The sequence below is a fragment of the Diadema setosum genome, chromosome 11 (assembly GCF_964275005.1).
Source record: "Diadema setosum chromosome 11, eeDiaSeto1, whole genome shotgun sequence".
NCBI lineage: Eukaryota > Metazoa > Echinodermata > Echinoidea > Diadematoida > Diadematidae > Diadema > Diadema setosum.
Window position 1 is genome coordinate 32,003,487 of NC_092695.1, and position 17,974 is coordinate 32,021,460.

At 40.0% G+C, this 17,974-nt stretch overlaps 2 protein-coding genes across 2 annotated transcripts in view; one reads left to right on the plus strand and one right to left on the minus strand.

Annotated features, from left to right (window-relative positions):
• Positions 1-3,830: 3,830 nt before the first annotated feature.
• LOC140235430 (uncharacterized) lies at positions 3,831-4,978 on the minus strand. Its single transcript, XM_072315457.1, has 2 exons — positions 4,451-4,978; positions 3,831-3,989 (listed from the first exon to the last, which is right to left on the minus strand). The coding sequence occupies exons 1-2, from the start codon at positions 4,976-4,978 to the stop codon at positions 3,831-3,833; spliced, it is 687 nt and encodes a 228-aa protein (XP_072171558.1).
• A 6,197-nt stretch (positions 4,979-11,175) lies between these two features.
• Positions 11,176-17,974, plus strand: part of LOC140234810 (serine/threonine-protein phosphatase with EF-hands 2-like) — a 45,875-nt gene continuing 39,076 nt past the window's right edge. The window contains exons 1-2 of the mRNA XM_072314848.1: positions 11,176-11,286; positions 16,733-16,860. Of these exons, the coding sequence (XP_072170949.1) occupies positions 11,232-11,286; positions 16,733-16,860 (183 nt within the window). The 5' untranslated portion in view covers positions 11,176-11,231. The remainder of the gene's footprint in view (positions 11,287-16,732; positions 16,861-17,974) is intronic.

Consider the following 17,974-nt stretch of genomic DNA (forward strand, 5'->3'; position numbering starts at 1 on the left):
AATGACTGCTACTGTTCACGCCATGTTTGCCAACTCCAACTCTCATGTCCCGAATGGACACTTTTATTCCATCCCACCCTGGTTTCACCAAGGCACATCACGGTTCTCCGTCACACCTCCCCCCAACAAGAGGAAAGTTATGAATGTAACTTTTCGACTATAAACACCTTCGTTGTAAGGCTTACTTCACTGTTCTTGCTTACTATTCAGCTTACATGATTACAAACTCAAAAAGTTTTGTGTTGTTTTCTTACAACCTCACCTGGCATACTACATTGTACACTTATAATGACTGATTTTGAGCCTTATCAGAATCAGTTCACTCCGGCATCATATTGTCCACCTTTAGAACAATATATGAAAACTTGACAAGCCCCCTACAAAACATGTAAATACACAAATCAACAGTCTACAGTAATACACATGTGAAACTGTTTTCAACGGGTGCACATATACGAGTGCACATAATCTGGAAAGATTACACCAAATGTAATCAATCATTTCTCCAGTAGTATCAATATTTTGACTGAGACTGTGCTTTCTGGTAGTCTCGACTGTAATTATATCCTCACATACTTGACCAATAAACTTACATAACTTCAGGCATGAATAGTATTTTGTTTTTGGTAACACATACACTTCATCTTTAAATGTGAAATCCAAAAATACACTTTCTTCATGAAATTGTGCTGACTGTTGCAAAGATATGTTTGTTTCTCCAACACAAACTTTCATTGGAGTTTCACTGAATGTGGTAACAGCACGCATTTCTTGATTATAACAAAATCGTATTTAAACACGTCAACACATGTGTACATCTACTCAATGTACTTGCTAATACATCTTACACTTATGTCAACTCTGCGTCATACGTTAGCCAAAACAACAACAAAATTTTAACCATCGGACATTTCTTTTTGTCCCTTCAAACATATGTACTGTCACACGATAAGATGTTGTAATATATGTGCAAACTCTGGAATATATCGAGATCATACTCGACACACAATTGTGACGCTGTCACTCTGTAACGAAATACATATTATACAGGTTATTAATTTACAAAAGTGACATTATAACATCAAGGCTTCTTTATGCCTCACTGTCACTCAACACTTTTTCATTTATACAAAACAACACAAATTCTTTTGTTTTAACACAGATCGGTTGACATAAAACTCAAAATTTGATCAACAGTTTTCCTGTGACTGGCCGGTTGTGTTTTGCTATACTCTTTTTGCATTTGCTAGCATTAACTCTGTAACGTATCGGTATACATAACAAATCTGAATCCTTTGACTCTTTGGGGTACATTGAATGAAATCACAATACATGTAGAAGTGTGCAACTGAAGCACAACTTTCACTGTAATCTTACACACCACATATATTGTATCCTGGCGCTTCCTGTAATGTTGGGTTTTCAAAATACAACTGTATCATACAATGCTTGGCGTGTAACACATCATTAAATTTTTCAAGCGATGTCTTCTTATAAAGACAGAATATTGTGTACTAGTACTTTCTCATACTTCCTAGCATCACTCACATACTGTTTTCGTTTGAAACAAACATGTTTAACATAAATACAATTTCTTCCTTCACAGATCCTTGGGAAAGGAAGAAAACTGAACGAAAATACATAAACACATGTATAGTTGTCATGCAATACAAAACAAAACAAAATCACCATCCGTTTCTTGTCTGTTTTGAGTCCTGTTTGAATGTTCAGCTTGATGTAGGTTTCACTGTAGATTTGATATAATTATCGTTCGGCAACATTATCAGCGCGCGCACAGTTTCAAACTCGCGACAAAGCGTCTGCTAATTTGTTGTCTTTTCCTGCTATGTGCACAATTCTCAGTGGGTACGGTTGGAGAATCAAACTCCAACGGAAGAGACGCTGATTTTTGTGCTTGAAGCGTTCTAAGAATGTCAATGGGTTATGGTCAGTGTACACCACGATGTCTCTTCCACCGTCCAAATACGCTTCGAAATGTTGCACGGCTAAAACGACACTGAGGCATTCCTTCTCCACAGTTGAATACTTTTGCTGATGGCGATTCAGTTTTTTGGAGAAGAAACACACGGGTTTGCTGTGTCCGTTGTCGTCATCCTGAAGTAGCACGGCTCCTACTCCTCGGTCACTAGCATCCGTAGCTAGCTGGAAGCTCCTCTCGAAGTTTGGTGCGATAAGCACGGGATCGTTCATGAGGACGGCCTTCAGCTTCTGGAACGCATCCTGGCAGCTCGCCGACCACTGGAACGTTGTACCCTTTTTCAACAGGTCCGTCAAGGGCACCACCAGGTGACTGAAGTTGGGGACGAATCTCCGGTAGAATCCGCACATTCCCAAGAAGCGCTGAAGCTCCCGTTTCGATGACGGCACTGGGAAGTCCACGATGGCTCGGACCTTAGCATCTCGTGGTGCGACGCTACCTCGGCCTACCTTGTGACCCAGGTAAGTCACACAAGCTTTCCCGAACTCGCATTTGGCCAGATTCACCACGAGTCCTGCATGTGACAACCTCTGGAACAGCTCTCGAAGATGAGCAACATGCTCCTCCCACGTATTGCTGAAAACCAACACATCGTCTATATAGACAACACAGTTATCATGACCAGCAATAACTCGATTCATCATCCGTTGAAAAGTTGCGGGGGAATTTTTCATCCCGAAGGGCATGACACGACACTGGTATAACCCGGAGGGCGTGACAAACGCCGAGATCTCTCTTGCATCCTTGTCTAATGGCACCTGCCAATACCCTTTCATCAAATCCAATTTGCTGACATACTCGGCACTTCCTACCCGATCAATACATTCCTCAATCAAAGGAAGCGGAAACGAATCAGTCTTGGTTATGGTATTGACCTTCCTGTAATCGATACAAAACCTGGACGTTCCGTCTGCCTTTGGGACTAGCACTACTGGGGAACTCCAGTTTGAGTTACTAGGCTCTATGATTCCATTTGCAAGCATGAAATCTATCTCCCTATCCACCTGTTCTCTCTTAGCAGGATGAATCCGATATGGATGCTGCTTAATGGGTGCATTTTCACCAACATCAACCGTATGAACAGTGTCTTTCGCACAGCCCAATTTATCACTGCAAACCTCCGGAAATTCCTGGAAGATGTCGACAACATCTTGCCTCTCCGATTCAGACAAATGATTGAGCAGTAACTTTGGATTTTCTAGTGCCTTTGAGTTCTCTACTCGCGGAATCATTCCTGACTTGAAACTCACACTCTGAGAATCTGGAGCATCATGTTCAAACTCTTCTGCACTTTTCTCAGCACTGTGTACGACACTCTCATTCACAATTGCACCTACGTCTTCTACCACCACACGGCTAAATAGCTCCTCAAAAGCCGGAATACGAATCAACGGCGCAGGTCTAATGGCATGTTGTGGTTTTCCTACCACTTGACATTTATGACACGTTCGACAAAATTCAGACACATCCTTTCTCATCTTGGGCCAGAAGAAATGAGTTCTAATTCTACACAAAGTCTTCTTGACACCCATGTGTCCGGCCATTGGAATTTCATGTGCAAGACGTAGAATTTCATTTCGATACGGCGGAGGAACAACTATCTGGTCGACAACCGTCCAGTCCTCATCAGCGGGACGATCTGGAGGACGCCATTTCCTCATCAAAACACCCGACTTTACATAGAAACATTCTGGCACTCCCTTCGCCTCATCTACTGTCAATGCACTCTCTCTCAACTTCAACAATTCCTCATCTTCCATCTGTGCTTTGATTAAAGCTGGCTGACTGAACACACCTTCCTCCCAACTTTGTTCTCTTTCACCTTCACTAGTCACCTTTCCAAAGAATGAGTCACCAAGAGAAATTTCACTTTCAGACTCCTTTCTCTCACGCTCTGCTTCACTTGCTCGAAACCTTGTGATAGCACATGTTGGAAATACTTCTGGGAATTCATCGACGAGTTTTTCAGTTTCCTGCTCGTACACTGGGACTTCAGAAACAACCGGAAGGACACTCACTCACGCGATTACTTGAACATGTATCTGTCATTTTTGAAACACTGCTTTTCACATTTGGATGACGCTGTTCATCACTTACACTTGACTTAACAAAACCATTGGTGGCTGCTTGGTTCGGTTTCTCTTTTGTTTCAGCATCTGAACTGTTCTGTGTATGTGTGTCTGCATGGACTAAACCATGTGTTGCTCTTTGCTTTTGTTTTTCTTTTGCTTCATTTTGTTCTAGCAATCGCCTACATTCAGACTTAATGTGACCTGTTTTCCCACAGAAAAAGCATCTCACTTCTTTATATTGAGGCCGTGGCGATTTTGGTCGCTCTTTCTGTGATTCAGTCTTTACTTTATCCCTGCGTTCACTACTGTGCCACTTTTGAGTGTCAGGATTTCTCAACTGATCAAATTTCCTTTTTCCCTCAGGACTTTTTGTTTTCACTTTATGTGTCAACTCATACTGGTCAGCTGTGACTGCTGCACTCTTTACATCATGTACTCTTCGATCTTCCAAATATGTTCTCAGATCTGGAGGTGTCGATTTCTTGAACTCCTCCATCAACACTATCTCTCTCAAATTTTCATAAGTGAGATCTACTTTCATTGATCGAACCCATCGATCAAACATAATTTCTTTTTCTCTCTGAAACTCTACGTAGGTCTGTCTCGAACCTCTCCTATATCCTCGAAACTTTTGCCTGTAGGCTTCTGGGACTAACTGATAGGCAAGAAGGACTGCTTCCTTAACTGTGTCATAGTCATTTGCCTCTCCATCCGAGAGAGCCGACACTACTGAATGTGCCTTGCCTGTGAGCTTTTGTTGTACTATCATAGACCAATATTTCTTCTCCCACTCCAAATTCCTGGCTATTCTCTCAAAGGAGAAAAAGAAAGAGTCTACATCCTCTTCATCAAAGCGGGGGACTGTGTTCGCCATTTTTGCAATGTCGGGCGTCTTTGGTCTCGACATTATAGTAACATTAGGCCTATCCCCTGGGATGCTACTGGCCTGGGCCTGGGTCAACTCAATTTGACGTTGCATTAACTCTTGTTCGAGTCTCAGATTTTCTGCCTTTATTTTTTCTTTTTCTAACTCCAATCTAGCCAGTTCTAGTTGTGTGGAATCTACCCTCATCTCACTAGGTCTAGTAATAGTAGTAGCACTTTGAGCAGTTTTTCTACCTGCACTCTCAATCTCATCTGTACTCTCACTCTGGTCTGTGTTTTCATTTTCTACACCACCCAGTTCAAGCTTCTCCACCAGAACTGCAAAGATTTCTTTCTTTCGACTACACTCTCTGATATCAGCATCTACATGAGTTGCAACCTCAATCAATTGGGCTTTCACTAACCCTCTCAATCTACCAAGAGTGACGTCTTTCACAAACTCTGCAGCATCGAACTTGGCTGCCATGATTATTCACATCTAGCTTTCCGACTAGATTTCAAGACTACGTCGCTAACGCAACTGCCTACAGCACACTCCACTGCGTACCGAACTACGAGAATAGTCTAAGCAATTCAGACCTGACAAACACTCGTATATCTCGAGGCCAACTTCCTCGTAAAGCCACATCTAACGATGCTAATCCAAATAACCAGAAAGTGACACACTAATCTGATAGAATGACATAACGGAAACGGTAATACGTACCCTTCCTTTCCAGCAATCAATGCTGCAACCCTGGTATTCAGCTAGCGAGAAGACCAGTACAAGTGCGCAAAACATACTCATCGCATCGCTTCGCAAATCGCACTTCCATTCACAACCACTGCTAACGCAGCCCCATTACACATACCGTGCAATGTCACGCAGTATACAATACCGCTACGAACGAACGACACTGTTACGTTCGCTACCCTGTGTACACATCTCACATGAGTGCGAACACTACACATACTGTACCTCCAACGGGCATCAATCATTACAACGATGTACAAAACACCGAAATACTACCAAAAGACAGCTTGTTAATGTGTTCATTTCCCGGACATGTTCCCCACATGTCATGCACCAACAAAACACCCGTCAGCACCGACATAACATCTGTCATACACCGACAAAACATTCTTGGATCAGCACCGAATGACTGCTACTGTTCACGCCATGTTTGCCAACTCCAACTCTCATGTCCCGAATGGACACTTTTATTCCATCCCACCCTGGTTTCACCAAGGCACATCACGGTTCTCCGTCACAGTATGTACAGTTGCGAATGAAACACCAATGACTATTTCTAAGGATTTACTTATCATTTTCATACATTAATGATGTTGAATGGAAGTGTTTCAGCCAAAATAAGACCTGATAAAGCAGGTAAGTGTGGTTCCTGTTAAAGGGATTTCCGATTATTGGGTGAGCACTGTACTACAAATGTACAACTGTACGTGCAGTACCATGCAATTGATATTAAAATTGGATGGATGCTTCTCTTCACAGCATCCTCCCACGGTCAGAGGGGCTAATCACATATATTTATAGCAAGCTTGCGCTCCCATGTCCAATTCCAATGAGGATGCCATAATTCGGGGAAAACCCCACATATAATGGACCAGATGGTCACAATTTTGATTTGCTCAGTTATTGCATTGTGTTTAGTCTGGGTAGAAAAAGGTAGTGCAACTGTAATGGCAAAATGTAAAATGTCGTTTGACCATATGCAGTAAGTTGGAGACAGGAGATAGAGAAAACTCAGTTTAATATGTTGGTAGAAGTTTCATCATAACTAAGATGAAAAAGTTGTGAAATTGTCAAATTTACATGTTTTCACAACAACAACAAAATGAAGATATGAGTAGCAACCATACATGCCAATAACATGAGATTATGATGTCATGGTACAAATATGTTGTATGTAAGTAACAAGTCTCTGTGTGACCTATACACAAATCTTCACTAAATTTTTTTGACATAATATGTTCAATTAAAAGAAAAAGTGTGTTGTATGCATCACAAATTCTCTTTGAATGTCTAAAAGTCTGAGAATGGTTTTACAGTCTGGATACTGTAGTTTGTGGCATTTTTGTATTTCTTTAAAATAGTACAAAAATATCTTGTAATATAACATGTTTGACCAGCATAACTACATTAAATTTCAAAGTTGCATCAAATCTGTGTCATTCTGGTAACCATATTTTTTTTTATGTTCCCATAGTGATTTCATGAAATAAAGAAAGGAAAATACGATATTACATCATACATTTTGAGGATTTTGAGAGACCAACATCAAAATGGATTTCAGGGGATTTTATCAATTACTTCGACTGCCTAATGCAGATAATATAATTGGCAACTGTTGTCGGGTCATGCCTTTATGCCAAAGTGTAGTGCTGGTGCACACAGTGCATTATGTCAGTAAATGACTGTTCAGCTTGATTTTTAACCTTGAAAATTTGAAGCTAGCTTTTAAAGGATTGGAAATATGGGTATCTTTATGAATGAAATTACTCTGTTCCTGTGAGAACAAGATTAGTAAATGGTCAAGTGAGAATATTAAATAGCGCATGCCATCACCATATCATAGTGACATCAGAAATGCTGGTACTGACAGTGCTTTTACTTGGGTTACTTGCATGGCATCATGCATAGAGCAAGGAAATTGCATATTAATGGCCTAGTTACAGGTAATATTGTTGAAACTGTGAAGGTTGATATTTTTGTGCAATTAATATTTTGTGATGAGCGGCTCAAAACATGTTTACGGATTCACAAATTCACACTGCACAATTGTCAACCCATTCAAGATGTGCAGAGAAGATTGCAAAGATATTTTTGTGGGTCTTAGAATTGGTGTTAGCAAAAAGTAGCGCAAATGACAAAAATTTCCGCATGTACAGTACATGGCAATCCTTTGTTTTCTGAGATTTCTTGTGCTGAGAGCTTCATCAGAAATAATTGACTAAGATCAAGGTTTGAAAGCCATGCAACCTTTTCAGAGAAGGATACCTTAGGAGGGATATGAAAAATCTCAGCCTTTTTTCTTACAAATTTAATTTGTACCTATTGTAGCTGGCAGGCAAATATTTTAGACATCTCCAAAAATTGTCAGCCAACCAAGTGACTAGTCTCCAACATGCACACAATACAAGATCTACATATACTTATCTTTTAACCTGATAGTATAGAGTGTTTGATTGTATACAGTCCAATGGTGAAGCTGTAGCTCTGCACTATTTTCCTTCATTAGACAATCTTGCTTTATACCCCCATTTCACAGAGACTTTTTCTCACTGGTCACTGTCGGAAGCAAAGTTTGTTGCTTCCAGCCGCTCACCAAGGTGTATCGGATCGCAGACTGATGAATCCTGTTTGTGTTTGTCGACCATCAGGCCAGTGTCAGACATGTCGCACGTGATCCTCATCGGACTATCTTGCCTTAGTGGATTACCACCCGACATGTCTGACACTGACCTGATAGTCGACCAACACAGGCCTATATTTGGATAGCCCTTCTCCGCAATGTCAGCAGCCTGTCTCTGGTTGATAGAGGGGTCTAGGAACAATGATACAATATACAAGCCTTGCAACAAATTCATACAATTTTACGTGCAAGTAAAACAAAATATCAAAATTACCACAACAAAGTAGGGAAATACAGAGAAGTAAACAGAAGGCATAGTTAAACTGCTATCTGATTGATTTCTAAAGTGGAGTAGAAAATATGATTGAGTTAAAAAAATGATTGAGTACCACCTTTGTGGGATTATTGCGTCGAGTAGCAGGTAAAAAGAATGGATACTAAACACCTTTTCGCCTGCCGTCTCGACTTCCTATCACGTTCACCGCCCTTGTGCGGCACACCAGTGTCTCTCGCCTAGCCATCATCATTAAGATTGTTCAATCTGTCAACCTGTTGCATGGCAACTGCGATCATCATGTCAGGTGCCTGATGCTATCCATTTGGAAATTAGATTGTGCTGGAGCAGTGTTTGACTGGATAGCTCACACGTGGGTGTTAGTCTGTGCATTCTAGTCTGCAGATTTTGCTTCAATGCAGAAAGTGTTGCGATATTGTGACAAAACCAATTTAATGCTGTCATTCCAGTGGTGAGATGAAATTGTGTGTACTGTAGAGACTATATTTGTGTCAGTCTGTATTGAGCAGTATGTGGATCTAATAATACTTTGCTGGAGTGAAAATTAGGCGTGAGCAGTGCTCAGTGACTGAATAGATTGTCTGAAGTGGCCTTAAAGCCGGGCAATAGTTCACCATTATTGCTTGTCGTTGTATAGCGATTTAGAAAGTAATTAGGTTCACAATTTGTATGGATACTAGCGGTGTTGTGGAATTTGATTTGATTCTAATCGCTACTTTAATTTGGCTTTGAAAATTCAGTTGTCATCGTGCAAACCAAATATGGAGGGAAATGGGATTAAAGGGGCAGTACATGGAGTGTTGGTGGTTTTGATAAAGAGTTGCTACTGTAGGTGCCATGTATTTTGTGGACGTAATATTTTGTGAATCTGGAGTTGTAAGGCAGTTTAGCCAGTGGTTGAATTCATGAGCGGGAAACCATCTTTCAGCATAACGTGGTAGATTTGTGATCAGGAAAGACTTGGAAGGAATGCAAAACAGTTGTGATTTTGTTGACTAAGGAGGTAACTGAGCAATTTCATATTGAAAACATGAAAGGGGCCTGCAGCATGTACAGAGCTTGATTATTTGTTATATACCTCATATGGAATCCTCTCATCTGATTGGTTGAAAGCGGTGTCATGAAAATAGCTGTGCCCCATTTTTGATTTACTGTGCCCGGCACCGGGGCACAGTAAATCAACTGTGCCCTGTAAATAGGTTTGGAGACAGTCGCAACCCCGTACACATATATGTACGCGCCAATGATACGACCGCCGCGCATTTGATCAGTGTGCTGTAAAAGAGACTAGCGGTCACTGTGCCCTGTAGATAAGTACGTTTGGAGACAGTCGCAACCCCGTACACCACTACACTGTACACATAGATGATCACTCATATACATGTATAATGTACGCACCAATGATACGACCGCCGCGCTGTCGATACGCATTGATTACAAGTGCTGTAAAAGAGACTAGAATCTATATTTTCGGTATCTATATTTCGGAATCTATATTTTCGGTATATAAAACAAATAATGACTGCTTGATATTCGGGGCACAGTTAAAATTATGTAGGCCCTCGGTGATGTGAAAACCATAACCATGCCCTCAGCTTCGCTTCGGGCATAGTTACAGTTTTCACATCACCTTGGGCCCATAATTTTAACTGTGCCCCTCATAGCAGTCATTATTTGTATACTGTGGCATTTTGTATCAAAATGTACCCTTTGAAATCAAGGAAATAGAGTTTGCCTGATCTGTTGTTTTCAAAATGAAACTCAAAACCTATTTATTGCAAGAACAGAACTGATGAAATATGATTGCGGATTATTTGTGCTCGTAGTCGATTGATATGTTTTTTGTTGTTTTGTTGTTTGCGCTTTTTTAGAAACATTATCATCTTAAGTGCTATATACAGCGTAGATATTCCATATTATTATCATTATTGTTATTATTATTATTGTTATCATTATCATTGTTGTTTACAACCATTTATTTGAAGGGCATAGCATTTTGCAAATAATGTAAAAAGACTTGTAAGACAGCTTGGTGAGAGGTTAGATATGCACTCAGGAACATCAGTAACAGAATTCAAAATATGTATCATCCCTTCAAAAGATGCAAATTTAATGATTTCTCACATTGGAGACAATATATCAGTTTTTTGTGTAATGGGAGGCATTGTTTTAGTGTGTGGTTGATTTTTGGAATTCAATGTTTTGTGAAAATTTGTGAAAATGCTGCAAAACATATTATGTCACATACGGTATGTTACCAGTTTGAAGTTCATGCAGTATGGCATTTATAGAAATATGCCGCAGAGGCTCCAGAGAATTGACCATGAAAACGTACATCAAAGCTGGTAACGTTAGCCGTGACATTTTGGACTACGGTGTATTTTACCATGAAGAGACATTTCCGATCAAGTAACAAGTACTGTAAAACTAATGAGCTAATGAATATAATGTATCTTTTTTCATTTTCCAATTCTCAACCTCTCTGCACAGATGCTATCATTAACACTTGAAGCATGACAGCAGGTGTGAGCTGAACATCCGGGCAAGACAGTTACCCCATCTACCGGCCCAGTCCCATCACACCTGTAGATTGCCACCAGCCACCCCAGGAGATCCACCCACCAGTCATGGGGTGCGGAAACTCCATGCAGGCCCACCAGGAGATGGGTAAATCTGAGAGAAGTGAGTACACTGGGCTTCATAAAAGTTCTGTAATGTGTGTGAAGGAGACAACTGGGAAGCGAGGAAAATATGAAGTTTGATTGCAAAAGGAATTAACTCCATTCTTATTAAATTGAAATGTATGTGATTATACCTTTTAAAAACAAATAAACTAATACATAAATATGGGGGTTTTCTATCAAACCTTCAAAAACATTCCTCGTTATGCAACAAATGAGGTATCGTGGGAAAGCTCTTATTTTGCTCTAGCAGATGACGGACTCACTTGAACAGGTATGAATATGATACTTAGTGGGTTTTGCGATCAAACTTTTCATTTGTTCTTCAAGAGTGCTGTGAAACACAAAAGGAGAACAATTTGATTGCAGATGTATGTGTGATGGTGCACATTAGGTCATAAGAGTGTGCTATCAATTGAAATAATCACTTGAATTAAACCTTGTCAGAAGAAGTCTTTTGGTCACATTATTTCATATTGTGACATGTAGAACTAGAAAAGCACTCTGAGAGTGCAGACCTCCGCCAAGCAGCTACTTTCCACCGATGATCTTGCTTTTCCCAAAGAGTTTTTTCTCTTCCTCACCACTGCGTTATGGGGAAAAGTTCTCTGGGCTCTTTACTTCCATAGAGATCAGTGATTTCCACCCATAGGTATACATGCTGGGAAAAAAATCCCAATATAGAAGCCTTTGTTGCGTCATAAACCCTCAGCTGCGTGGCACGCCCTAGCAGAAACTAGAGCACGCACTTTAGTGTGCACATGCAAACCTCAAATATGCGCAGCCGGAACTCCCATGTTCATTGACCCTACTTGCCAAAATGCCAAAAATCCTTCATCAAATCCCCCAAAATTCTCAAATCACTACCAAAATTTAATCATCTGTTACTTGTATCATTCTAAACCCTTCCTTCAAGTTTCCTCCAAATCCATTAACTACTTTTAAAGTTACTTTGCGCACGGACAAACGAACACACAAACCAACGGTAACAAAAACATAACCTCCTCCCTTGGTGGAGGTAATAGTGAGAATATTCTAAAGACCCCAAGGACTGTGCCTCTAATGCTGTATTCAATTCCTGTCTTAAAGCGTACTTGAAAGTGTAGCTTTCACATGAAAATTGTGAGGCAGTCATATCATAAACTGATTTAATTACCTATGCCAAGGAGGTTATGTTTTTGTCGGCATTGGTTTGTTTGTTTGTCTGTCTGTTTGTCTGTCTCCTTTGCAAAATAATGCAAAAAGCTGTGAACAAATTTGGATGAAACTTACAAAAAGACTTGATAATGACGCAAGGAACAGTTGATCAAATTTTGGTAGTGGATCTGGATAACTGTTTGGATCCAGGATACTTTTTATGACTTGTTTGTGAAGGGTTATCATTGACAGATACTTGGGCCAACAAACGAGGGAGTTTGAGCCGCTCATATTTTAGGTGTGCATATATGCACACTGAGCATGCACTTGAGGCACAGTGTGCAGAAAGCTGCTGATGACGCAGACTCTATGGCCCGAATTCACGAAGGTGGTACAAATGAAACCATGGTTTAAACCATGGACAAAAACCATGGAGCGCCAAGTGTCGCATGGAATATTTCGTTACGAAATCAGTCATTTCGTCGATGAAATGATTATTTTGTAAAGAAATGACAACATTTTGTGAACATTTCGTCCACGAAATGATAATTTCTTTAGCGAAACAGTCATTTTGTCGACGAAATGACCAATTTCGTAACGAAATATTCCGTTTGACACTTGGCGCTCCATGGTTTTTGTCCATGGTTTAGACCATGGTTTTGTTTGTACCACCTTCGTGAATTCGGGCCTTAGAGACAAAGCACAAAAGCTTCTTTATCATTGGGAAATAAGGGTGATTTTCAGCATGCTCGTATGGGTGGAAAGGAGCTGCTTGGCGGAGGTCTGCACTCTGTGAGTGCTCTTCTAGTTTGCATTTATTTATAAGGTTATAGCTGATGACATTTTTTATGAAGGCATAAAATGAAACTTTTAAATTTCATGAATTTCTTACTTTTTGCGTAATTCTGATAGAACTCTTGCTACTTTGTTATGCCTCTGCCACGAAGTGGTGCCGGAGGCAGTATGTTTTCGGGTTGTCCGTCCGTCCTTCCGTCCGTCCTTCCGTCCGTCTGTAATGATTTTTGTGGACAGCGTAACTAAAAAACCTTTTGAGTTATCCTAATGAAACTTGGCATGTATGTGCATTAGGGGGTGAAGTTGTGCCTATCAACTTTTGGGTGCACATGCTCAAGGTCAAAGGTAAAAAAAAAGTCAAGGTCAAATGTTTAGAATTTCACTATTTCCCCCATATCTATGCAATGCCTGAAGATATTGTCTTGAAACTTAGTGTATACATGTATTACCCAATTAAGATTCTCTTATGAAAGTTTGGGGTCATGAGGTCAAAGGTCAAAGGCAAAAAGGTCAAGTGAAAATGTTAAAATTTCACTTTTTTTCCGTATCTTGGAAATTGTTCAAGGTATCTTCATGGAACATAGTATATATGCATGTCCTGACTGGCAGTGGTTATCTGGGGAATTTGAGGTTCATGGGGTCAAAGGTCAGGGGTCAAAGGTCAAGGGCAATACTTCAAAATTTTACTATTTCCCTTTTGTATGCAATGCCAGTAGGTTTTTTTTTTTTTTTATGTGGTATATGTATGTACAACCCAATAGAGATTCTCTGGGATTTTTTTTTTTTTTTTTTTTTTGCCAAGAAGGTCAAAGGTCAAAAGGTCAAAGATCAAGTGAAAGTGCTGACCTTACTTCTTTCTCCATATCTCGTAAGTGGCTCAAGTTATCTTGAAACTTATGTATGTTTTGCCAGACAGTGATTCTCTTATAAATCTTAGGGTCAAAGGCCAGATGAAAATGATAACAATTTACTGTTCAATACAGAAATTGCACTTTTTTCTCCATGCCTTGAAAATTATTCATTGCATAAACTTATGAAAGGGTCAAAGTCAAGTTAAAGTTCTTAAATCCCCAAATACATGCTCTCCTATTCATCCAATTAAACATAGGTCAAGGAAGGTGAACATTCAACACAACACATTTGTGACAAACATGTCATTTTGAATATTTTGCCAGTTTTGTGAAAATGTAATCACACATCATCCACATGAACTATAGACCTATTAGGAGAATCATGCATTATGGCGGAGGCATACCGGTCACCATAGCGACATTTCTAGTTAAAGTTTGAATTTGAAGTCCATAATGGAACACAGAGTGGAGTTTTACTATAAAAGTTATGAAAAAAGAACTCATAAATCTTAGCGGGGAATACTGATTGGACAATCAATTATCAGCAGTCAAAGACCCAGCCTGTTGCTTGGAGGAAATTGGTGTACATTGAATGTACTCATTGAAGAATAACAGTCGGGACTTTTAGATTGTGTGGACACGGCAGCGGTCAGGCTGCCCGAAAGTGCGAGCCAACGTTCCTGGCTACTCCTGTCGATGCCAGAGTAAAACCATTTTAGATTTCAGTCGACGGTGAGTACTACGTGGTGATGTCATAATCGTCGTGCTAAATACAAGCTGCGCACGCTGCCCGTCCTCAATCTGGGAGGACGTGAAATCCTTCTAGGACGCGTTCTCAATTCTGGGGGTGGAAGTGCCAGAAAACCTGGAGCATGCACATTATCATGAAATGACGTCATCCTGCTGAAGTCCACATCCTGGATGCGAAATCTAAAAGTCCCTTTTATCTCCATGACAACGGCTTTTAGCTAGAGGGAGGTAATGATATAATGTTGGAGGGAGATGATAATATTTCATATATTGCCACTTACTGATGAGCATTTAAACCTGTGAAGAGGTGATTTGATGGTAATAATTAACACATGACCTGAGGAAGAGACAGGTTGTTCATGACACTTAAAACAGTCAACAGAGGATGAAAATCATTTACAGGCCTATCCACAATGGTGTGTGTGTGGCGGGGTTGTGGTAGAGGAGGCCTGTGAGTGGGTGAATGACATTTCTGATACATTATGAGCTTTTTTTGTTCTCTCATGATAATGGGTAGGCAGGATTGTGGAGTGGCTCTTCATTTTGGAAATCCATTTCTGCCGGGCAATGTTTGCCGAATCTCTCGCAACTGCCATGCAGATAACGAAAGGATGATTGGGCATGATTGCCTGGTTTAAAGGGGTGGGGGGACCTTTGGGTGCATTTGAGTGCTTTCTTAAAGCGAAGCAAACCATACCGGACTCGCACCAGAGGAGCTCTCTAATGATCCTAAAGTGTACTGTACCGAACCTAAGTGAGCCAAAAGTGGACCGTCTGATGATGTGCTCCAAAAGTGTACCAAAACTGTGCAAAAGTTTGCATGTGAAGAATGTGCATAAACACTCATACGTCATAATGCAAAGAGTTCATTCTCTTTGTTCAGGACATCTCTTTGTAGTTTGAGCACACCAGATGAATGACTCTCTTGCTACAAAATGTGTGACCCCTCTAAAAATAAATCATGAGGTACGCTTTCTCCACACAGTGCTCGGACGCTCTAAAATAAATGTGGCACAGTTCAGCATGGTTCGCTTTGGTTTGAACTGCTTTTGAGCACTTGAACACACCCTTGCAGTCATTTTTGGAAATTTACCCAATTATCTTTAATCTTTGGTTAGGAGTTCATAGATTACACCTTCTTTTATCTGATTTTATGAGGACATTTCCAATACTTTCCAGTCTAAGATGCTTTTGTACTATTTTTCACCAGCTGTGCTGTTACAGATCAGAACTACATCTACGTTTTTATAGTGAAAGAATTGTGAAGACAAGGTAGATATTATAACTGTGCTCCTTAAACACAGGGTGGAAAAAAAGTGTGATATAATACGAAGGAGTATTTTGAATGTTTTTCTTTCACTTGATGCTTTGGGAATTTAGAATTATGCTGCATACTCGTGTTGTCAAAGCAAGTCTCTATCCATTAAAGAACGGGCTGTAGATACATGTAACTGCCTGACATGCAACAAATCACAGCAATGCACGAGGAAACTATGTCCCTATTCTGTACGTAATTTCAAGGAGAGAATGATGTAAACAATGATAAAGTATTGAGAAAAGTATTCATAAACATGAGATCTGTTAAGGATGAATGAGTTATGAAAATTTTATTCTCATACCATCAATTGATTTTCTAGTATTTTTCCACTATATATTTGCATTTTTGCTTAGATATGAATCTTCTTTTAAAGACTTCTTTCGTATTTTCTTGCAGTGAGAGAAAATTCTCAAGAAAGAAAATCAACACTTCCATCTGGCATCCAAATTCTGCTCCATCTCTAACATTCAGAGATGCTTCATTTAAGCGTGGTCTGTAGTATTAACTTTTACAACCTTGAAAATAAAGCCCTCCTCTCATTCTCCTTTCGTTTTCCCTTTCTCTCACGCTCTTTTGCTGATGTTGTTTCCGACCAGGCCTCAAAGCTGCCCTCCTGATCCAGAAGTGGTACCGGCGCTACCGGGCGCGGCTCGAGGCGAGGAGAAGGTGCACATGGAAAATCTTCCAGAGTATAGAGTATGCCGGAGAGCAGGATCAGTTGAAGGTATGCAGTAGCATGCAGTGATGTTGGATGATTTGTGGTTGATTTTGATTTGATCTACCGAGCTGTCATTCTTTAAATGTGAATCCAGGCCCAAGTTTCATAAGCGTAGATTTTTTTTTCTCTCATATTGTTGAATATGAAAATTATATTTTGTTAGAAACATAAACTGGAGTCAGCCCTCTGCATGAGCTGACGTAGATGGATGACGTTCAGCTAAAAATTTTACTTTTCAGTCAAACCTGTCTAATGTGGAGGGAGATAATGGCCTCTATAGACAGGTGGCCACTAAAGGCAGGGTCTCTATGAACTGGCTTTCTCTTTAGGAATTTTTTTTTTTTTAGTAGCTGTATATAGCAGGTGACCACTAGACACAGGTAGCCACTCTAGCCACTAGCCACTGACAGATATATTCTGTCCTCCGCCAAGGGAGGAGGTTATGTTTTCGTTACCGTTGGTTTGTTCGTTCGTTTGTTAGTTAGTTTGTCCATGTGCAAAATAACTCAAAAAGTAGTCAACGGATTTGGATGAAACTTGCAGGAAAGGTTGAGAATGCCACAAGTAACAAACAATTAAAGGAGACCTCCGGATGATTTTCAGATTTTTACAATTGAACAACTATAAATTAGTTATACTGAGGACAGAGTTTCAGAATTTGTGATAATTGGGATGAAGAGTAAGAATATTTTCAAAATTTAGAACAAATAGCCATGAACAAGGATGATGACATGGCAGAGTCACCATAAGAATGCACGAGTTGGGGCTCAAGGAAGCAGAACAAAAGAAGAAGGCATGCATAGATTATACACAGGTGAACTCGCAAGCAAGTGGTATTTTAATGGAATTACACTGCTACATTTCTGAAATATGTGAACCTCCTATGTCATCATCCTTGTTCAGTGTAATTTGTTTAAGGTTTTTCAAAGTATTGTTTCTCTGCTCAAAAACCACAATAAATTCCACAAATCTATACATGGAGTTGTTGATTTATGTACTACATGATGTGAAATCATGAAAATCGTCTGGAATGCCCCTTTAACTTTTGGTAGTGATCCGAGAATTTTTGGGGAATTTATGAAGGATTTTTGATATTTTGGCAGGTAGGGTCAATGAACTT

Bases quoted from the DNA above. Each gene is read 5' to 3' on its own strand.
- LOC140235430 (XM_072315457.1), bottom strand. From the start codon at position 4,978: ATGTCGAGACCAAAGACGCCCGACATTGCAAAAATGGCGAACACAGTC. The intron at 3,990-4,450 runs GTGAAAACAAAA...TTGTTTCTGAAG, and splicing joins AGTATGAGTTGACACATAAA to TCCCAGTGTACGAGCAGGAA.